Below are 20,515 nucleotides of genomic sequence, written 5' to 3' on the forward strand. Positions count from 1 at the left end.
TTTCTTACCCATGACTCCCTTGCATTTGAGACACAATATATTCCAAGCTTCCAAGAAGGCGCAGTGCTGTAGATTACATGTCACTGTTGTGTGACATGTCATGCATTGGCTCCAATGAGAAAGAAGAGTTGCATCATAACATTCCCTTTGAGTAAACTTTCAACAGCAATAAACTAACAACGCAAACAAACAACACACTGGTCTTGTGCGCTAGATCAGTATTTATTATTGTATGTAATACAAAAATACTGATCAGGCATGATGAACAATGAAGACTAGATGTAAGCATAAACTTGATGAAACATTATAAACATCTAATGAAAGCCTAATGGGGATTGCTGATGAAGTTAACCTACACAGGGGAAGCTTTGCTTCTCCATCTGGGTCACAGGGAAATATCCAGGAAGCTGCAGTTAATGATCTCAGTTTAATCTGAGATTGGTTCAATTTCTGATGACTCGCATGAGATTATGTTAGCAGATTTTAGTGACATTGTACAACACATACTCCTTGTATTCAATCCCAATCAACACCAAGTACCCCATCTCCATCCAAGAGCAACTTGGACATCTCAACTCAGCCATCTAATATAACTTGATCAGGCCATCTCTCTGTTGCTACATTACTAGCCCAACAGTGAGGCAGTTCAAGGACACACAAATAGCCTACAAGCTCCCTCTTCAGCAAGCAGTGGGAACAGCAGTCTATTAATGACTCGTATTGGATTTTTTTTTGCATATCCAGTGCACTTAATTGGGGATTCATAGAAAACCTTGTAGCTCAATTGTTTTCGTGAGGATTATTATTATTATTAGTCTTCCACTTAATGATAGATGATGTTCGATGATAGATACATCAGCGTAGATACTTGGCAGGACAGGCACCACATACCCATGGGGATTAACCCGATAGGTGGCGCAATAATCGGGCAAATATACTAAAAGAATTAAAATAAAAGTCAATGGGGCCTATATGATCTGCCATGATGTATAATAATAGCTTGACAAAATGCATATAAAATATCTGATTTTTTTAATTAAATTCTGTGTTTTTGGCAACATAAACTTAAGCATGAAATAAACAAGACAAGTTGATGTTGACATTCCAGCAGATAAAACTGCCAAAGAGAAAAAAAAAGTCAATTTATTTAGGCGAGGAGCAAGGCACAATATGCTAAGAAACTAAGCCTTTGACAGCAGCCTCTTCAAATAGACCTTAACGCAAGAAGTCAAGTACAATGTCTATTGTGTAGGCCTAAACTTCTGTGTATCCCAGGTAATGACTGACCTACAGTCTCCTCTCAGTCCTTTTGCTCTTCATAATAGCCTCTCGGCCTGAACCAAAGAGACCTGGAGAATACTGTGGACTTTTTTGTTAGGCAGCTATACTGCAACTACAATGGCACACCAAAGATTAGAAATCAATAAAAGGGAAAAACAGTGAAATATAAAGGATATCCTAACTAGGTAAATTCTAGCTATGCTTATGTAAATATGATAGCATTTTAGCAGCACAGTGATGCATGTGACCTACGTTTCTGAATTGACAAAATTGTAAAAAAAAAAAAAAAAACTATCACAAAACTATAAAAGAAAGAGCAAAGCTGAAAGAAATGTACGGACCAGACACTTACAAAGCTGTTAACAAAGCAAACATAAGTTAATCATCACCAGTTTGTACTGAAAGTAGTAATTATTTACAACATTTTTATTTTGTAATAATCTTCCATATTTCACATGTGTAAACAGTTCCATATCACCTTGGCAAAATCCTTGGTAACAGTGTACAAGATTCATAAAACAGTAACATGAACACAGTATAAAACACACAATAGTACCACAGACATGAATAGTAGTTAGTTGGGTGTTTGCCACCCAATGAAGTCCATGTTCACAGGATTTAGATTTCATAAAAGTATCTTCAGTTTATAAGAAAAGGCTAAGATAGCACAGTAGTTGAAAGTGTTGAGTTCCTTGTGTAGCAGGGCTGTCATTTCACCACTAAATTGACTCTCTAAGGTAAAAGGTTTATGACATTTTTTTCATAGATAATGATAGTGGGGGCAGGGTAGAAATACAAGAACAGACAACCAAATACTCCATCCCAAATATGTCCCCTTTGGAAGGAGTATACTATTAATGTGATGTGATTTGAAGTCTGGTCAGGTACCATATAGACGGAGCCAACTTGTCTCTAGCCATGTGTCAGTCAAGCTCCAGTGACCTTTCACCTGAAAGTTAAAAAGGAGTCCAGTGGACTGGTGGGAACATGACCTCCTGGCAGTTTCACATGTAGAAGACCTCTTGGTTCTGTTTGGTTACTGTGGAGATGGAGGAGTCAGTTTCAAAGACAACATTCAGAAACTGCTGACTCAACTTGAGGATAGGCATTTCCATAGATTAGCCCATGTGGATGTAAAGGTTTATTGGCGGAAATGACTCCCTCCCCCTCTCTGTCCCTGGTGAGTGGATGTGACTGGGTAGATGTACTTCTCTTGTGTGTCTCTGCCTCAGTTGGTTTTGGGGTATATCTTCTCATAGAAGAAGTTCTGGGCAAGCAGATAGAGTTCCCCGTCTTTCTCTCGGACGGCGTGTGCTCGGACAAACTGGAACTGCTCCAGGGCAAATTCATAGAACTCGTTCTCCATCTTCCAGATAGCTGACTGCTGCAGTTTTGCGATGGACTCTTTGGTGGGGGGCTTCTTCTCGCTGGTCTTCCTCAGATGAGACTTCTTACCTGTGGGAAGATTGATTTAAGGTACAAAATCAGAAACACAGCAGAAGTCATAAGTATACAGTATGTGTATTGGTTTTTCCAGGGTTCCCACAGCATTGACCAATGGATTACCATTACATCCTTGCACTCTTGTGCATAAAGGAATATCTATCATTATTCGTTGAACATTTTGTGGCTTGGAAATCCAAACTGTTCAGGTTTTCCATGACTGTGTGAGCCAAGGTTTCATCGCGTTATGGGAGTCCATTGCAGTGTACCCGTTTTGTAGAGTTCTGTGGCGCCCCTAAAGAATCGTGGCAGCGCGGCCTCCAGCATCATGACAAAGTCCTCCAGCTCCTCAGTCACCCCCACCAGCAGGTACTCATTCACCAGGTTGTACTTGGCCTGCTCCAGGGCCCAGTGACTGCCTACATTCCTGCAGAGGATCGATGGAGAGGGACAGGAGAATTGAGTGAGAGAGGGGAGGTTAAAATGGTAGAGAGAAGGGAGGGGGGTTGACAGATTGCGAGGGGGAGTAGATAGAAACAATTTGAAAGTGGAGGGGGGAGAGAGGAGAAGGATGGTAATGGAGAGTGGAAGGAAAAGCACAGAGAGTTGAGAGGGAGGGAAATTGAATGGTATCATCAGGGAGCGATAGCATCAAGACTATCTAAAAGCCTACAGAAAGCTTGAGGGGTACTGCAAAATGGCAGCACCACCAACACTACTCTCTCAACTGTAAGAATTGAGATTCTTACAGTTTTCAAAACATTTACATTCTGGTGGCCAGGTGTAGAACGAGGAGACCTTACCAGCATTCAGAGTAGTGACCACAGAAGAAGGGGATCTGTAACCAGAGCTTCTCTGGAGCGCAGTCCGAGCCTCCCGCAGAAACACACTCATCAAACGTCTGAAACACACATACACATTCCCGGGTTAATACAACAACCACTCGCACATAGACTCACACGTTTAATGACCTTCTAAGTCGATAGCACCCTTCACTTGATCACATTACGAACACTTTATAGAACCTGGATGACCAGTCCAAAACCAGAAATGAAATGTATTTATTTTAGTAAACGAGATCAGGGTGGTTATATTCTGCTAGTTGATAAGTGTGTGTCAGACCTTCTTGTCTCCTTGTTTCCTGCGCCTCAGCCCAGGCCTGTAGTCATCCCCAAAACGCAGGAAGTAGTAGTAGGAAACCAGGCGTTCGATTGGGTCCCGGATGACATTAATATAGATGGGCTTGTTCTTCACCCCAAATCTGGACCAACAGAGAAAGTTTGTGTTGAAGAGCAACCATGCAATTACCTGCATCACCACAGACAATGGTGATACAAAATGGGGATTCCACATCTACATACTGATGGTGACACAGTACAGCTATGTGCGTCAAAATTGCCACAAGACAGGGGCGCACCGCATGTGGGTGTACCGCAGGGAGCGAGGTTTGAGCCCGGGCCATTTCCTGCATATCTTCCCCTCTTTCTCGAGTCTGCTTTTCCTGTCTATCTCTTTCATTATGCAATAATGCAGAATATGTTGAACATATATCTTTTAATTCACGAGATAGAGAAATCCTGACAAGCGCTAGGTGGTCATGCTTATATGTAGCTCTCACTTGGTGAAGTCCAGGAAGGAGACGTGTCCATGGTAGATTGCCGGCTTCATCTCCCGCCACGACGTCACGTTCTTCACAAATCGCACCTGAGCAGACAAGACAACAAAAATCCAATAACCAATCTTCAACGTTTCCTTTCTGTTCCTCTCCTCGACAACACACTGGTCCTGTACCATCTCCCGATCAGGGATGTTGCTAAGTGTAGTATCTAAACACCGTCAAAGCAATTTCCTGAGGGCCAAGAGTGGACAAACCCCGCAGCAGGAAGTGTGACAACTCCGATTCCCTTCCGTCTCTGAACATCGGACCATCCGGCCCCACTCACCTGGTCCTGCATGGACATGACCGGGTTGTTCTTGGTGGTGTTGATGTGCAGCACGTGGAAATGGTTCTTGGCACACAGGTCGTAGGCGATGTTGGTGAAGGAGGTGCTGGCCGTCTTGGGCACGCGGTTGTAGATGATCACCACGTCCTCGGCCCCCGTCGACGGGGCCTCCCGCTCCCTCAGGCCATCCTGCGTGTGCCGCTGCTCGATCTCGCGCACCTCGTGTCGGGCGATGGCCCGCTCTGCAGACAGCACGGAGAGGGTTAATCGGCCAGTCCACCCAAATCCCTCATTGACAGTCAACAGTGCGGGAGCTGCTACGTTCATTTGAACACATTCATAGCCCTATGCGTCATTGAAAACAATGGGTTTTTGAAGTAAACACACCCTATTGACCAACAACCTTGGAGAAATACACAGTAAACAGGACTTCTCATGTGCTTTCCCCCTGGTGCGAATCAGTGTCAGACCAACCGGTGACGCTGGTAACAACAATGCCTCAGATCTCCGCAGGGACACAACACTTGAGCTCCTAATACCCGTGGGACCTGGGCCGCGACGCCAGGCTGAGACCCAGGCGTGCAGGCAGCTGGCACCGAGGGGCAATTAAGATGTCATCTGTGACCCCCCCCCCCCCCCCCCCCCTTCCCCATCTCTTTATACCCAGCACACACACCCCCTCCGCCCCCTCGTTTACACGCTCCCTGGCAGCTGTCAGATGTCGACCGATCAAAGCTGGAGTTCAACGCCACACCGCTGCACGCTAGCAACTGTGGCTAACCGTCTGCTGCAGCGAGGGGTGTGACAGGTGTGGGCGCTCGGTGACCATCACTCTGAAAACAAACAAACAACGCATGAAACATTCTTTAACCATGCATCCACTGAAGGCTTCATCCCTGACTCTGCAAGGCCTCCTTTGATTTTCAGACCAGATCTCAGAGACACTCCAATGGCTCTCTCCCTACCTTTACCTCTAACCAGAAGACAAAATAACAACAGGTCAGACTGACTCTTTATTAAGGGTGTGATATATGCCAACAACTGACTCAGTGCAGTGGACTTGGCTGTGGTCCTCTCTCTGTGAGGAACAGGCTCTGCTCCAACCACTGTATCAGAGGGCGCCAAAGACACTTAAGCTTAATGGGGCCCTCGGAGGTCATTTAATTACTGGACAAAAGCTGTCTCTATGGCCCTGAATCACTTTCGCCACACACGGTGTCTCCTTTCAGTCCCCATTTCCGCTGGTTCCGCCCTCGTCTCTGTGCATTTAGACCATAATTACCACCTCACAAAAGGAGACACAGCCTTAAACACTGGAACTACTAGAAAGCCTATTAGTCCCGACTCGCATTCCAAAGACCACAGACAGAGCTGGAAATATTTACTGAAGCTATTTCCTGCTTGATTAGAGTTGCCCATTCTGAGTCATCCTTCATGTTGGCCCGCCAAGTCTGCAAATATGACAGGTTGTCATGTATTATAGCCTTCACGTAAGATCTTATGGGAGGATAAAACACAGAGAGAAGATGATCCTCTCTCCAGGCACCCCATAAATCTATCATACTCTACAGCTCTCCATCCCTGAGCGGGTTAGCCCCCCGAGCCGAAGCCTGGGATGAGGGTAATAGAGATTGGCTATCACCAGACTGAGAGGTATACGCCATCTATGGTTCTGCTTCAATAGCGCTCAATTGCAAAATCAATGGAGGATGACAGGGAGGAGATCTAGGTTGCTGCTGTAAAAATGGAGTGCTGTTTTTGTATCCTCCTGTAACGCAGGTTGAGATGTGGGGGAGGGGGGGGGGGGTCTGTGTGGTGCTTCACAAGGGACAATTAGCACGGCACACACTCAGCTACGTTGGTCATTTGTGAACATCAGCTTTTGTGCTAAGGGATGATTATTACAAACGCAGGTGTGTCTGAGACTCGTTTAGGGGAGGAACTGGAACATAAGTCGTGCATTGCTCGTGTATGAACAGTGTCAACAAAACGTATACACACACAGTCAACAATCCCGGATCTGACTAGTAAGTGCTGTCTTCTGGATTTATCAATGACTGTCCAGAGGAGCTCGACAACACACAGACACACAGTGCAGTCACTGTCTATTTGCCCAGCTTGCAGCCACTAACCCCCCCACCACCACCACCACCACCACCCCCGTTCGAAAGATGCTTTCCATTTCATCTCTTTGGCTTTCATCTCTCTTTGACACACACGCACACACAAACGCACACACACACACATCTGTGACATGTTTCGGAAGAAATGACAGCAGCACGACAAGTTATAATTCTATTTCCTTGCAGTGCTCTTTTTAGGACAGATTACTGTAGCGGGGGGGTGGTGAGGATTTTCCTGGGATTGACTCACAAATGAATCATTGATGCTCCATGAAAGCTCTCATTCACATCCAGCCAGGCAGCTGAGGTCTAGACAGCTGGAGGAGAGAGGACAGGGACTGGGCCGAGAGACTACTGAGGCTGGCTAGACAGACCAGACAGAAAATCAGGAGAAACAGTCGAATGATGGCTCCTGTGAGGAGGCCTTCCACCAGCATCACAGACAGCGTGGTGGAGGAAGATCCATGTACCAGTAGCCTAGCTCACACTGGCTTCTCCATTCGCACAAACACAATCTCAACTTGGGCCTTTGAGGTGAAAACCCATTCTTTCGAACCAGATATGTATCTTTTTGCAGCCTGTTAAATACGTTTAAACGGGCCTCTTTTGTAAGTGAAGATAAACGTAACATTCTTCTATTGTTGATTTAATAGACAGGACACAAGTCAGCTTTCATGGACATTGGACATGGATCTGGTTCCTTCAAGGACAAATCAGGCTGCATAGTGTATCATTACAGAGAGAAAGTTAACCCTGAAGACCTCTGATTGGGTGTACTACTGAATGGAGGATGGCCAATATCTTGGTAAGTGATGTTCACCTCGTACAAGCGAGACAAGTCAGGCCTACTCACAGGCAGCCCTGTCATTACACTCAGCGATCGCCGCTCATCACGTCGCTCTGACAGAATCCTCGCGGTGAGCGAGCGCGAGGCCTGCAGTCCGTCTGCCGCAGCAGAGACTGACAGTTAGAGGAGATTATAGAGCAATTTACACAGATGGCAGCTTCTTAGCACTAATAACTCCATGCCTTGTTAAGAAGAGCCACTAGCCGTCAGGGTGTCGAATCGATTTGACCAGATCTTGCCTTGACAAGATTTGTCACTGAATCAGCAGGAGCATGAGCCAACATTTCTAAAGCCATCTGTTCTTCAGACGATTTTGTTCAACCCATTTGATTTTTATACAATCTTTTCCTAGTAGGCACTAGGTAACCACAAACCTTTCTCCCAGTCCGACACAAAAATAGAGTTTGACAGGCGTACAATGCAGTCAAAACCACAGCATTGCCAGCTATCTGAATAGAGAAACAAACGTAACTTACATAACAATGTAGATCCAGTGACTACAACAGCCCCTCTCCGCTTCTCAGGCCCATAACAGCTTCAGATTAATAATGCATAGACAGGAGCCTGGGGGAAACGGGCAGAGCTGAGGGCAGCTATTCATAGAACAATTAAAAGAAGGTGGAAAGGTTAATAGGACCCACCACATTACCAAAAAAGCCTCATAGAGATTTCGCCCCTCTAACAGGAATGTGTCAGTAGGGCGCTGATTACGTTGATTAATACGTAGGCTAATGCCATTGTAAACGACCTAGCTAAGGTTACTAAGGCTATGGTTAGTATTGTGTAAACATGTAAACGTTGCCCGTCCTCAGTGCTATCAGGATCCCCACGAACAGTCGCCTAAGGATCGAACTGGTAGAGATCCCTCATGAACAGAAACATCCGAAGGAGGCCAAGTGTCCTCTACGTGACACGTTACTTCAGAGCTGAGAAGAGGTCTTTGGGGAGCTGGTAGACAGGCAGTGCCAGCAGGGTACTGTGCTAAAGAGGAAGAGAGTGGCACAGACATGATGATGCTGGTACACTTAGACGTGAGGTAGCCAACAAGATAAAGGCAGAGGCAGGACCACAGCTGGGAAGAATGGGTGCAGGCGGAGAGGGAGAAAAGTGGAGCAGTTCAGAGAGACGCCTTTATCCCACCCACCCACCCCTCTCTCTTTCTCCCTCTCTCTCTCTCTACATCTCTCTCTTTATTCTCTCTGATGAAATTGGTTGTAAAGCGCTGCAGGCACATCCTCTCCTCTCTTTTTGGGAAGACTTAAACAACTGGAGCAGCTAGGGGTTTGAATATTCCTGCAATGAGACCAAAATGTAACATGAGTTCCCCACTCCCCCTCTCCTTTGATATAAAACTCTGCTCTGAAGCAGAGGATGTATCCAAACATGTTGACAGCCCTGCTGTTTGGCCATAAGGGATTAGTCTATAATCTACCAGAAGCAACCCACACCCCAGATAAAGCAGCTGTTTATGGTTATTGACTGGCAACAGACGCCCTCGGATGAAACTAATATCATTACGAGAGATTACAACAGAGGAAGATCCAGGTCTGTATTGTGAAAGAGAATGTGGATCAGCGTTGTAAAGCTATTGTAGCCCGCTACCAATCACTGCTGTGGAGGAATCCCACCTGCTTTCACGCATGCTTAACCACCTCCACCGCATCGTTTGTTACAACCCTGCGAGAGCGACAAGGGAGCTGGCTGCTAGGAGACTGGTCTCAATTACACCGAGGGTGCGAAACAGTTCATAACAACGCGACAAGCTTGTCTGTCAGCGTCCTTCCAACTGCTGGAAGGACTTACTATGCGGCCAGCCTCACACTCAAACTTTTCAGGGGACACATTCTTCGCTAAGTGCACGGTGCCAATCGTGTGTTCTCCAAGTTAGAGCTGACACCATTAGCACTCTTTCTGTCCACACCAAATCCTTTCCTGACACCTGTGTTTTCGCAGTGGGCTCTCCTCCATTAGGCTCTGTGGTGGCCTGGTTGGGAGCGGTGCTGAGTGACAGACTGTCTCTGGACCAAGAGATGCTACAATGTAGCTACAGAGGCCTGTGCAGAGGAGGCCAGCCCACAGACAGTGAATGACTCAAGCCTTTTAATAACCCGCAGGGAGGCTCGAAGCTCACTACTGTGTCAAAAAGAGTTCAAACATGGATCTGAGTGCTCTGGATGGCGGTAACGGAAACAGAGCCGAAGCAGAGTGGAAGAGGCGAGATGAGGGCTTTCATGGGAGCCTGGCCTACGTCGCAATCACTCATCTGACTATAGCCAAAGCCTTTTACAGCGTGGAAACACAAGTCGTCATGTATAGACGAGCTGGCTGAGAGGTGGTGAAAAAGACAGGTGTGGTGCTACACTTCGGCTCCACAGGTCATAAGGTGACAGGTTTATAAACAACATTTCTATTTGTGCTGCTCCTAGCCAAGCGTGACTCGCCTCTAGAGTTACAGGGAGGCACAGTACGCCTCGACAAGCCCCTAATGCATTTGGACCCTGAGCACCTCACGTTTCGCCTCATCGTCCCTGCCACTGTTGACCTAGCCTAAGGGCCTGCCATGGGGAGAGAATGTTGTCAGATAATACAAGAGCAGGCTCACCCCAGCAGGACACTCGGATCATCACGGCCGTGCCATGATTGCAATGCAGCAAGGTTTCATTAAACTCCAGGCGATTAGCTTTGCTTCCCTGCTGGACACTTTAAATTGGAAAAGAGATTTACTTTCGGTGTAAAAAGAGACCCAAACAGGGGTTGAGGGGATAAGAAAAGGAGTCAGGTTCAATGGAAAGGCTACACAGGAATTTGCGATTAACACTAGAAGAACAAAAGCGAAAATCATACTTTTGTGGTCGGACCAGTAGCACCCCGGCAGCATCTGGTCCAACAAGCCTGGGAGCTGTCCATCACACCACCCCTGTCAAACCTCACGACTATTTGGCTATGCAGCACATCATTCCGGCCTCCAGCACACAGACGTCTGCTCCTTGGAGCCATCAATCAGAGGTTTTGCCAAGTCAACAGATTCTTAGGGTTGAGCGAAAGGCGAAAGACAGTTCCTCAGATCTGATTTCAACATCTTATCCTTATGCAACCTAGCAGCATTTTGAAGACTCATTCTGTACAGTAGTAAAACTAGTGTCACAGGCACACAACCCAAACATACAGCTCTGAAAGTGTTATGCAATGAGAAAAAGCATTACGCCTACAGTGCAGAGATAAATAGATGTAATATAATCTCAGTTGGTCTTCAGTTTCTTCTATTTTGAGGTCTGAACTGGGCCTGAGATGAAAACACAGTTTCTGCCCCCACTCAGAAGGGATTCCCCTAACCTACTGTGTTGGGATTCATAATGACCCTCTCTTTGTTGAGGCCTAGAGTGCCTAAAGTGGGAAAACTGTTTTTCTATTCCAAATATTGTGGGCACACTATTGGCCATAAGGTTTGTCTAGACAGAGTTCCAGTATAGACTATGTCCACTATTGCTCACTAAGAAAATCCTGATGAAATCAAAGGATTCTGCATGTGTCAGGCCCAACAAGGCACTTGCTGATCACATACTATCAGGCTTACCTTAAGGTTTGAAACCTGATGTAGCTACATGCTGTGTCAAATTAATTGCCAGTGCTGGATTTCCCTTATACCCGTCAACTGGAGAAATATTTAAATGCTAGTCCCGTGTATTTTCTATCAATTGACAGATATTAATTCATTTTAATAAATGTCTATGTTTTATGACCTGGAGCCACTCAGAACGGACTGAGTACACCTCAGCCAGCCGGATCAGAATGGTTCGACTGCGGTACTTACCGAGCTTTCCTCGGGACTCTTCCAGCTTCTGGATTTGATTCTCCAAGAAGACCATGGCTACGGCAAATGCCAATAGCGCCAGAAGCTGAAACTTGGGCGGCAGCATGATCCTTAGTAGCCCCATCAAACAATCCAGTAAAAACGTGTTATTCCATGTCAGAAATACAACAATAAGAGGCAGTATAACGTTGGCAATTTGCTACCAGGAGAGCGGGTGTCTGTGCATGGTGGCCCTGTATTTCCAATGATGTTATCCAGTGATCAAATCCCTAATCCGAGAATATAAGATTTGGGTAAACCGGGTTTGCTTATAAAATACTGTACTTTCACAACATTGAACTGCACAAGACGCACCCCGTTTGTGGTTATAGTGCCTCTAACGAGTAGTTATTAAGGCTTGTGATCCTCTGGCTGTGCCAGTCTTCGAGTGTTGTCCCGTTCAGCGTAGGCTACTCCGCACAGCGATCGTAGGCGATGGGGGACTTTTCGTAGCACAAATGCTATTGGTTGCTCCAACAGTCCACTAAAATGGTCAGGGTTTTCATTCGTCGGCAGCTAACGCCTGTTGACGCGATTGGACATTTTCTTTTTACTTCTCCAGATTTGGCGACAGGGAGCGCTGTTCATACACAGCTGAAATGTAAACGCACTGACGGTCGCAAAGAAGAAAGGCGACCCTCTGCCAAGCCAAAAATCACTTTGAAGGAAGATAGCGAATTATTATTTATACTTTATTTGTTGTTTATTTATTGTTTTTAAGATATTCTATGTGAATTTAATAACATTTCTTTAGAATGTACAGACGCGTGAAAATTATTTTAACAAATTAACAAACAAAAAAATCCGGCAAAATACAGCATAGCCTCGTTGTAATAAACTGGTCCTAAACTCTCTTCCGCATCAAAGCGGATCCAAAATGTCCGGGGAGGTGTATCTTCTGTGGCTCATTTCGCTTATACAAACAGTAAGTTATTAAACATGGTTAGGCTTTGTTTAAAATCCAGGCCAAGTAAGGAACATTAGAGCTAATCAATCTGCAGACGTAACACTGGATAATTTTTGAACAGCATTCCCCGCATCTACAGACTAGCTATCTTACGTAGCCAGTTGACATCACCAGCGGCAGCGCTATGCCGCTTAACACATCCTTCGAATGACGTGGCTTATCGAAATCGTCGCATTTGATGTAGCTAGCTACAAATATATAGCGTTATGTTGTCTAGTTTTTACCTGGCAGCGAATATATTATTACAATTGGTCCGTTATATTCAAAATGTCTTGCGAGCTGACTATCCTAGCTAACCAGCTCTTTCTCACCAAATCTTCAGAATTCGCTCCTCCTGTCGGTGATTTGATCAATTTAGTAAGACTTGTCTTCGCAGCCGTTAACAGAATGGGTATCTAGCTGGCTAGAGATGTGAACTTTCCATCACCATTAATATGAAAACAAATATTTCAACTTTTCTGAGCTCCCCGCCATACACAATATACCATAATACGTTTGTAAGTCTATTTGGGACAGTTGAGGAAAACCAATCCTAATAATTCGGTGTGCATGCTTCTCACTTCTCTTCTCAGTTGGCCGCCTATGGAGCAGAACTGTCCTCAGAGGCTTGCAGGGAGACGGGTTTCTCCAGCAATCTCCTGTGTAGTTCCTGTGACCTGCTGGGGGAGTTCAGCCTGAGCCAGATCCAGCCTGTCTGTAGACAATGCTGTCAACAGGAGGCCCAGATGGAATCCCGGAAGGTGAGGGCATCATCAGCTACTTAGTTTAAGAAGTAGCCTCCATGCCGCTAGAGTGTTCAAAATGTTTATTATGGCTGTGACTGCATCTCATAAAAGTTGACTACAGTTTTTTTTTATTGTTTTTGCCAACTGTTGGCTGTGGCCACCCAGCGCCATACTTGTTCTTTGAAGTTATCAGCCACTCAACAGGTTTCCCTGCAGTGCCAGACTTAGGAGATACAGAAAGGCTGCGGAACAAAAGATTTTTCCCCCCCCTGAGTGCAATGGTATCCTAGCAACAAGGAGAGAGAGACAGAGTCCGCAGGGAGCGTGTGCGAGCTGCACACCTCATTTCACTTCTTGATTATAACTCGGCCTTGATTTTCATTTTGGCTCCTGTTAATACCTCGTCCTGAAAATGCCACCAAAAGCATCAAGCTTGCTCCCTCTCCAATGAACCTTTATCAAAAGTTCACCCTCTGCCAACACAGTACAAAATGCTCGGAGAAATCTCAGTTTGTCTTCAAAATAAAATCCAAGCTCAACATTCTGTAGCGTCATTAAACAGAAATGCGACCTTTCCATAGTCTTGAGCGGAGCTTGCTGAGTGTGGAACACATTGTATTTCTGTTAAGTATGCCTCTCAGGAAATGGTTTAACATTGTGCTTGGCCCTCTCCTAGCTCTTTGCTTCTCTGCAAGCAAACATTACTGTCACTCATGTCCCATTAGGGTAGCATGCCAGCATTGACCTAAAGGCTTTCGATCCATTAGAATAAGGGTTCACGTCACATTCTCCAGAAGGCCTAAAGCTGATGTGGCAGCAAGCTCAGACACTTGCAAGTTATCACAGGGTTATGAAACATAACTATTAAAGATGCTGTAAAGCAAATTCCATGATTTGCTTCTCAGTACATTATATACGTGTGAAATGAGTTCCTGCCAGCATGTGCGAAGCGCGAACATTTTGTCACACTGAAATGTGGAGTTAGACCGTTGAACAGTTTCTCTGTTCTCATGATTTCAAAGCTTAATTTAAGATACTTGTCTGTGTATTTTTTCATTCACACCTGGATGGTTATTTGACAACACATTCTTCTGTGGTGCAGGGGCTGGACTGAGACAAAAAAAATGGCCCTGGGATTTTTGCTCAGACCGGACCACCATAATCTGTCAGACACCAACCACCAGTACACCATCCATTTGACACGTAACAGAGTATGGCAGATTACCATTCCAGCCCTGCTGTGGTGTGATGAATTTAACTCATTTTCAATTCCACTTTACAGCATCTTTAACTATCAAGTTAATGGTTAGAATGCATGACTCAGGATCAGTTAACCTGACTTAAAGTATGGGTACAGAATCAGTGGAACGGTGGTTTGTGTTTTACATATTCGTTTTCCTTCTCTATTTTGTCATGCTCGTGGCTTAAAAGAAGGCAGCTTGACTGGGTAATTAAATTAGTTTGCCCTACCGCATACCAGTCCATGCTGATATACTGCCGTGACACTCAAATGTATAAGTTATTGTATATTGGTGTGGAGGTTTGATTACAAGTGAGCCACAAAGCTGCCATTCGTCAGCCTCCCTCCTATTCTCAGTTTAATGACCCTGAGAAATAGCCTGGACACGTTTATGAATCAGACGGTCTGAATCAAATTATCTTAGAGCACAGCCACCGGGTCCCCTCTCTGTGTGTGGGCATTAGGGTGACGGCCTGAACATGTATTGTCTTGAGAGGCTGGTCCTGCTTCTCTGAAAGAGTCTGTGTTCATTTTGTCTGCGGGAGGATGTGATCATCGAACCTTGTAGGCGCTCAGGTATTGAGTGAGGAGAACATCATTACTCTGTTACAGTCACCCACTGTATTGATGGTTAAGATGCAAGCATCAATAAGCTGCTACAACCATCTGATTAGCAGTAGGTCAACATAGATACTCTGATCATGAATCTCAATAAGCCATTGGTGGAGTAAAGAGCTGATGATGGAGTTGGCTGGAAGACATTTCAGTTGACTAATTAGATTTGGGGCATAAGCAAGCTCCCAGGGCCTAATTACAGTACAAGATCAATATGGATAGACATCTTGAGTCAGACTAATGCTCTGCTCTTCTCCTTACAGCTCTATCCAGGGGCCATCCTAGAGGTCTGTGGATGAAAATTGGGGAGGTTCCCCCAAGTCCAAGGTGAGTGTAACTAGGGGGATAAGCCTGTCTAGTTAACCTTCTTGGTGTCTGGTTGTGTAAGGAGTTTGTGCCATGTGGACCCACCAAGGCCCTTTGACATATGGCACTGTTTGTTTGCTTGGGACAGCTGTGTTTGTTAGGGCTCACAACAGATTTGCTGCCCTTTTAACTCCAACATCCTTACAAGAATGTTTTACACCTGGTAGCTTTTACACAATAAAAAAAACCCAACAGAAGCATTTAACATCAAAGTATTAGTTGCACCTGCTAAAATGGGACTTTTCTTTATCCATAGCTTTTGTCAGGAGTGACAAGCCGAAGATGTTCAAGGGTCTTCAAGTGAAGGTAAATACCTATTTATTGATTTCATGCCATGCTCCTTCATGGGCTTTTATTTGTTTTGTTTTTAATATTTGTTTCCATTTGTCTCCTTTATTGGTTAGTGACAGTTAGAGATGGACAGGAAAGGAAGGGGAGAAGGGCAGTGGAGAGAGGGGAAGACATGCACGAAATGTCAACCAATATTACAGTTCATCTTCTTCAACATGCTTTTAGCTACACACTCGGGTGTTTTATGAGGATATTTTGGGTTGAGTGTACCATTGGTGGGAGGGTCGAGTACCTACCAATTTACTTGCCTTTATAACTTAGTGCTATGTTGTTTAAAAAGACAATGTTGAGTGTTTGTGTATAGACTGCATACTTAGTCAGGACCTAATGGTTCCCCTCTGTGCTTGGTTCCAGTACGTGCGAGGCTCTGACCCTGTACTCAAGCTGCTGGACGATAATGGGAACATGGCTGAGGAACTCAGCATCCTCAAATGGAACACCGACAGTGTGGAGGAGTTCCTGAGCGAGAAATTGGAGCGTATATAATGGTTTTGTTTTTTTTCTTTACATTTGTTTGTTGGTTGACTAGAGCACACCATTTATCATAGACTGCTCAATTGACTGCACTGTTAAAATTTTTTTTTTTTACCTGACAACAATGACATTCATCTTCACAAGTGTCTAGAAATGTAGAATTGCCTTTAACTGATCCGATTTCAAGGTAAGCGTAAAGCAAGAGATTGAAACTGGTGGTCAACCTTTTTTTGTAATTTGTTTATTTCCCCCCCTCCTATTCGTCTATAGTGTTTTTTTGATCATAAAACTTTGTGTCAGCCATGGGATTGTTGGCCTGAGGGGGTCCTGGTGGCTAGCCACTGGCAGATATTTTTGAGAAGCACACTTTTGTGAAGGCCTTACAGTAAACCAAACCTGGAATGTGAGGTCTGATGTGTCTTTGTGCTACTCTGGATATATTGCTATGGCGAGAGGCTGGGTTCCACTGATTGTATGTAAGTGGAGGGGGGAGGGGGGGGGGGGCAAAAAAATAAATTTATGATCATGAAAAAACCTTTGTCTGTTTTCTTTCCAGCAGGGCTATTTAACCCAGGGACAATGCATGTGTCTCTTTTCCCTGAATTGGAACTTGTGTAAAGCTCATGAGTTTCTGCAGTCAATTCAAGTCATCTGCAAGCAAAAGTTAAAGCACTCTTGCCGTCTAGTGGTTTGCAATTGTATTACAGTTTGTTTCTTCTGAGTGCATCGTGCGTTTGTTCTGTAACTGGAACATTTCCATCTCATCAGCCAAGGCAACAAGTTGAACATTTAGGAATTTATTTAGGAAACTTGGCGATACAAATGTGCTATAATAATGGCATAAGAGCTATAATAGTGTATGATAGCTTACAAGTGTCAATTTTTACACCAGCAGTAAAAATAATTCAATGAAACAATACACATTTAAATATACATTTTGCTCTCTGTACTGTGGGACAAAAGACTTGCAAGCATGTACTATATGAAAATGGAGCAGGATATCTCTAAACATTGAAAATTATACATATTTCAGATTGTCTTTCTTCCCGCCCTCTGAATGAGCGTTGTCGTAGACAGGCTTGTTATGGACCTGGGCTTTGTAGGCCACTCCTGGGTAGCTGGATACAGGGCATGGTGTCAATACATCACAAACTAGGATTTGAGCAAGAGTTTTGAACAAAAACATGAGCTACTTCTGTATATCAATGACTGACAGTGATGTACTAACCTTGCATTGTCAGGCAGCATACCCCTGAAGGCCACACACTTCAGGACTCCGCCCACACACAGCACAGCCCCGCCTATCCAGGCTACAAAGAGGGCAGGCCCAAATGTGTACCTGGCATGAGATAAAGCATATTCAGATTAACAGCAAAGTGACTCATCACCATCCACTCTTTTCACTTAGATATCCACTACTCTTATGCTTATGCCGGTAAAAATGCTTTTAAATAGACGTGGGGGAGGGCACAGCAAGATAAAAGGGTGGAGAATATGACAAGAAGTCTTCTATACCAAATATGGCTGTGTCAACATAAAGGAAATGTTTTCCTTACCTGGGCATCCCTCCTCCCATTCCTCCTCCCATTCCTCCCATTCCTCCCATCCCCCCTTCATAGTTTTGGTTGATGGTAATCATGAAACTAGCCACAATCTGATTGGCGTAGATGGAGGCTCCTGCTACAGCACAAACACCTGAGAGAAGGCAGGGAATGAGTGAGCGTGCATTGGAAGATTTATATTACATCTTTATGTACCCAAGTCCACCAACAAACTAATATGTTACAAGGGGCAACAATAACCGAGGTTGCATTTAGTATCAACATTCACAGTTTAATTTCCCTATTCAAATACTGCACATACTTCCCTCATTCTTACCGGCAATGATGAACATGATCCCAGCAGTAAGAGTCATCTTAGCTTTGGATGAGTCCTCCGTGCTTCCTATTTTGAGGCACTTCAGGGAAAACACGGATATGATTGTCCCAATGACACCCAGAACCACACCCACGATCATCAGTGCTCTCACAGCTTGAAAGGTACCTGGGAGACAACCAAGACCACAGCAGGCAAACATTTGTGACAAATTCAGACCGACTTCACTAACAAACAAGTTGAACACACAATATATACATTATATATTTGCCCATCCAAAATCCATATTTTTATACAGTAGACAGTGAATTGTAATGACTGAGATGTTTGATCCAATGGTTGCTAATTAGTTTGCTTGATCCAATGGTTGCAAATTTGTTTGCCACTGATAACAGTGTTGACTGAGCTTGGGCCTGACAGAGTTAACATTATTCACAGGTGCTAAAGTAAATACCCACAGGTACAAGCAAGGTACATGGGCAGTTCATTTGGGGAGATCACGGAAATAAAAAACGGAACAACGCAAAACAATGCCCAAATTTACTATTGAGCCTATTTGCTCTTACGGTTCATGCAAGAAAAAAACATACTGTTTATGATCAATTTAAAAGTTTTTGAAAATGTATTTATATTATATATTTACATTTATTTTCTTTAAACTATATTTACTACAAAAAATCTACTCCTTCACTTATACACTCGGCACCCGATTTCAATGGACTCTTACAAATGTATAGGTGTCCTGGACACTTCAACATCTGACAGAGCACACCCCTCAAGCATAACCTTTAACAAAGGGGCCACCTTTGTCAAATCAGACCCACAGTACAACTCAGCCTCAGTTGTCCCCAGCGTTGGGAAAAACAGCATTCATGTGAACTTTTACGTCATATGCTTGAAAAAAACCCTCCTAAACAGAATTAAGCTGGCTCTCCCAGCCCGTCTCCTTACCTGAGAATCCAAGGAGGCCGTAGAGGGGCCTGCATTCAGTCATCCCTGCGGAGGTGGTCTCACAGTCCTGCCACAGACCCTTGTAGGTGTACACTGAGGTCACCACGTCGCCCTGGCGATCCTTGGCACTCCAGTTGTTCATGCCTGTAGCGGCGATGATGGCTGCCGCTCCGAGCAGCCCCAGGATGAAGCCACCTGTCTGGAGAGCGGTAGGGGCCATGGTCTTTGCGGTGTGAGCTGGGTGTGCCTGAGAGTGTGTGTATGTGCTTGGTTTAGGAAGATAAAGTGTGACTGAGGTGGGCAGCGCCCGGGGTGGTGGTGAGACTGACGCAGAGAAGGGAGGGGCCTCCGAGTTTCGCCCGCCGAGACATGGCGTGAGTTGACCACGTACACGTCAGGGCTCACATGCACACTCTTGACAGGGTTCCGCTCAGAGATGTGGTCACAGTGGAGATAGGGGCACCTAGTACCTTTTATGAGAACCACTGGTCGACAGGGAAAGCAAATACATTTTACATTTAGTCATTTAGCAGACGCTCTTATCCAGAGCGACTTACAGTAAGTACAGGGACATTCCCCCGAGGCAAGTAGGATGAAGTGCCTTGCCCAAGGACACAACAACATTTGGCAAGGTGGAGGATCGATCCGGCAACCTTCTGAATACTAGCCTGATTCCCTAACCGCTCAGCCACCCGACTAAGAGCTTTCAAATGCTTCTGGTGATGTGTGTGTTCGCTAAAATGGACACAGTCACTCTGACAGTACACACTGACACATGGGAAGGACTAACCCCACTAACAGAACCGACAGACAGAGAGTTACACCACGTGATGATCTGTGCTCATCGAAGTTGAGTTTCATATTCAATGATTGTGGATGAGCAATACCTATAGGCTCCTGACAGTCACCTATAAATGCATTTGACTTGATGTATGGTTAATATTTAATTCATAGATTTTGACCAAGCCCTACGTCAAGAAGCAAACAGAGACTAATTTGAATCACATGACTCAGCCTTATCAGTCAACAGAAGTGGAGTGGGCAGGTGAATGTAGGGTTTCTGTTCCTTTCTCTGTTGCAAGGCTCTCCCACACACACAAACACACGTGCTCAACTCAAAAAAGAAGCTACAAACTGAACACAAAGAAACAATCGATCTGTGCTTCTTCAAAATCATATCAGGTTAATCAAAAGTGGACAGCACAAGTGTAACTCGCATGTTGATCAATACCATTAGACAAACAACTCAAATGTATTCAAAATGTCAATGAAAATGAAACCCTTGACATCCTTAAAAAAAGAATACCCATGAAAGTTCCACACAACGTTCCAATCATAATGTTAAGGTCATTCAGACACAACAGAAAAACGTAACATGGAACATAGAATAGACACCATGAATGACATTAGAGAGGCATCCATTACAGGTTTTATTATAAATCCAAGTCATATTACAGTACAATG

General features: G+C 44.7%; 3 protein-coding genes across 4 annotated transcripts; 1 reads left to right on the forward strand and 2 right to left on the reverse strand.

Annotated features, from left to right (window-relative positions):
* Positions 1 to 268: 268 nt before the first annotated feature.
* hs2st1a (heparan sulfate 2-O-sulfotransferase 1a) lies at positions 269 to 11,948 on the reverse strand. 2 transcript variants are annotated; one of them, XM_084708470.1, is made up of 8 exons: positions 11,803 to 11,948; positions 11,449 to 11,558; positions 4,668 to 4,909; positions 4,343 to 4,428; positions 3,847 to 3,985; positions 3,528 to 3,625; positions 2,994 to 3,151; positions 269 to 2,736 (listed from the first exon to the last, which is right to left on the reverse strand). In XM_084708470.1, the coding sequence occupies exons 2-8, from the start codon at positions 11,552 to 11,554 to the stop codon at positions 2,510 to 2,512; spliced, it is 1,056 nt and encodes a 351-aa protein (XP_084564596.1). In that variant the 5' UTR covers positions 11,555 to 11,558; positions 11,803 to 11,948; the 3' UTR covers positions 269 to 2,509. The 2 variants fall into 2 exon arrangements, with proteins under 2 accessions (XP_084564596.1, XP_084564595.1); XM_084708469.1 differs by having other exon boundaries at positions 269 to 2,320; positions 2,490 to 2,736; positions 11,449 to 11,940.
* Positions 11,949 to 12,258: 310 nt separating this feature from the next.
* selenof (selenoprotein F) lies at positions 12,259 to 16,747 on the forward strand. The gene is made up of 5 exons (XM_084708512.1): positions 12,259 to 12,412; positions 13,027 to 13,194; positions 15,298 to 15,361; positions 15,657 to 15,706; positions 16,106 to 16,747. Exons 1-5 carry the CDS (start codon positions 12,365 to 12,367, stop codon positions 16,235 to 16,237), a joined length of 462 nt encoding a protein of 153 aa, XP_084564638.1. The 5' UTR covers positions 12,259 to 12,364; the 3' UTR covers positions 16,238 to 16,747.
* Positions 16,748 to 17,243: 496 nt separating this feature from the next.
* On the reverse strand, positions 17,244 to 19,277 carry cldn18 (claudin 18). Its single transcript, XM_084708028.1, has 5 exons — positions 19,052 to 19,277; positions 18,104 to 18,268; positions 17,782 to 17,920; positions 17,454 to 17,564; positions 17,244 to 17,343 (listed from the first exon to the last, which is right to left on the reverse strand). The coding sequence occupies exons 1-5, from the start codon at positions 19,269 to 19,271 to the stop codon at positions 17,244 to 17,246; spliced, it is 735 nt and encodes a 244-aa protein (XP_084564154.1). The 5' UTR covers positions 19,272 to 19,277.
* Positions 19,278 to 20,515: the final 1,238 nt, after the last annotated feature.

The sequence above is a fragment of the Hypomesus nipponensis genome, chromosome 10 (assembly GCF_054491055.1).
Source record: "Hypomesus nipponensis isolate SF chromosome 10, ASM5449105v1, whole genome shotgun sequence".
NCBI lineage: Eukaryota > Metazoa > Chordata > Actinopteri > Osmeriformes > Osmeridae > Hypomesus > Hypomesus nipponensis.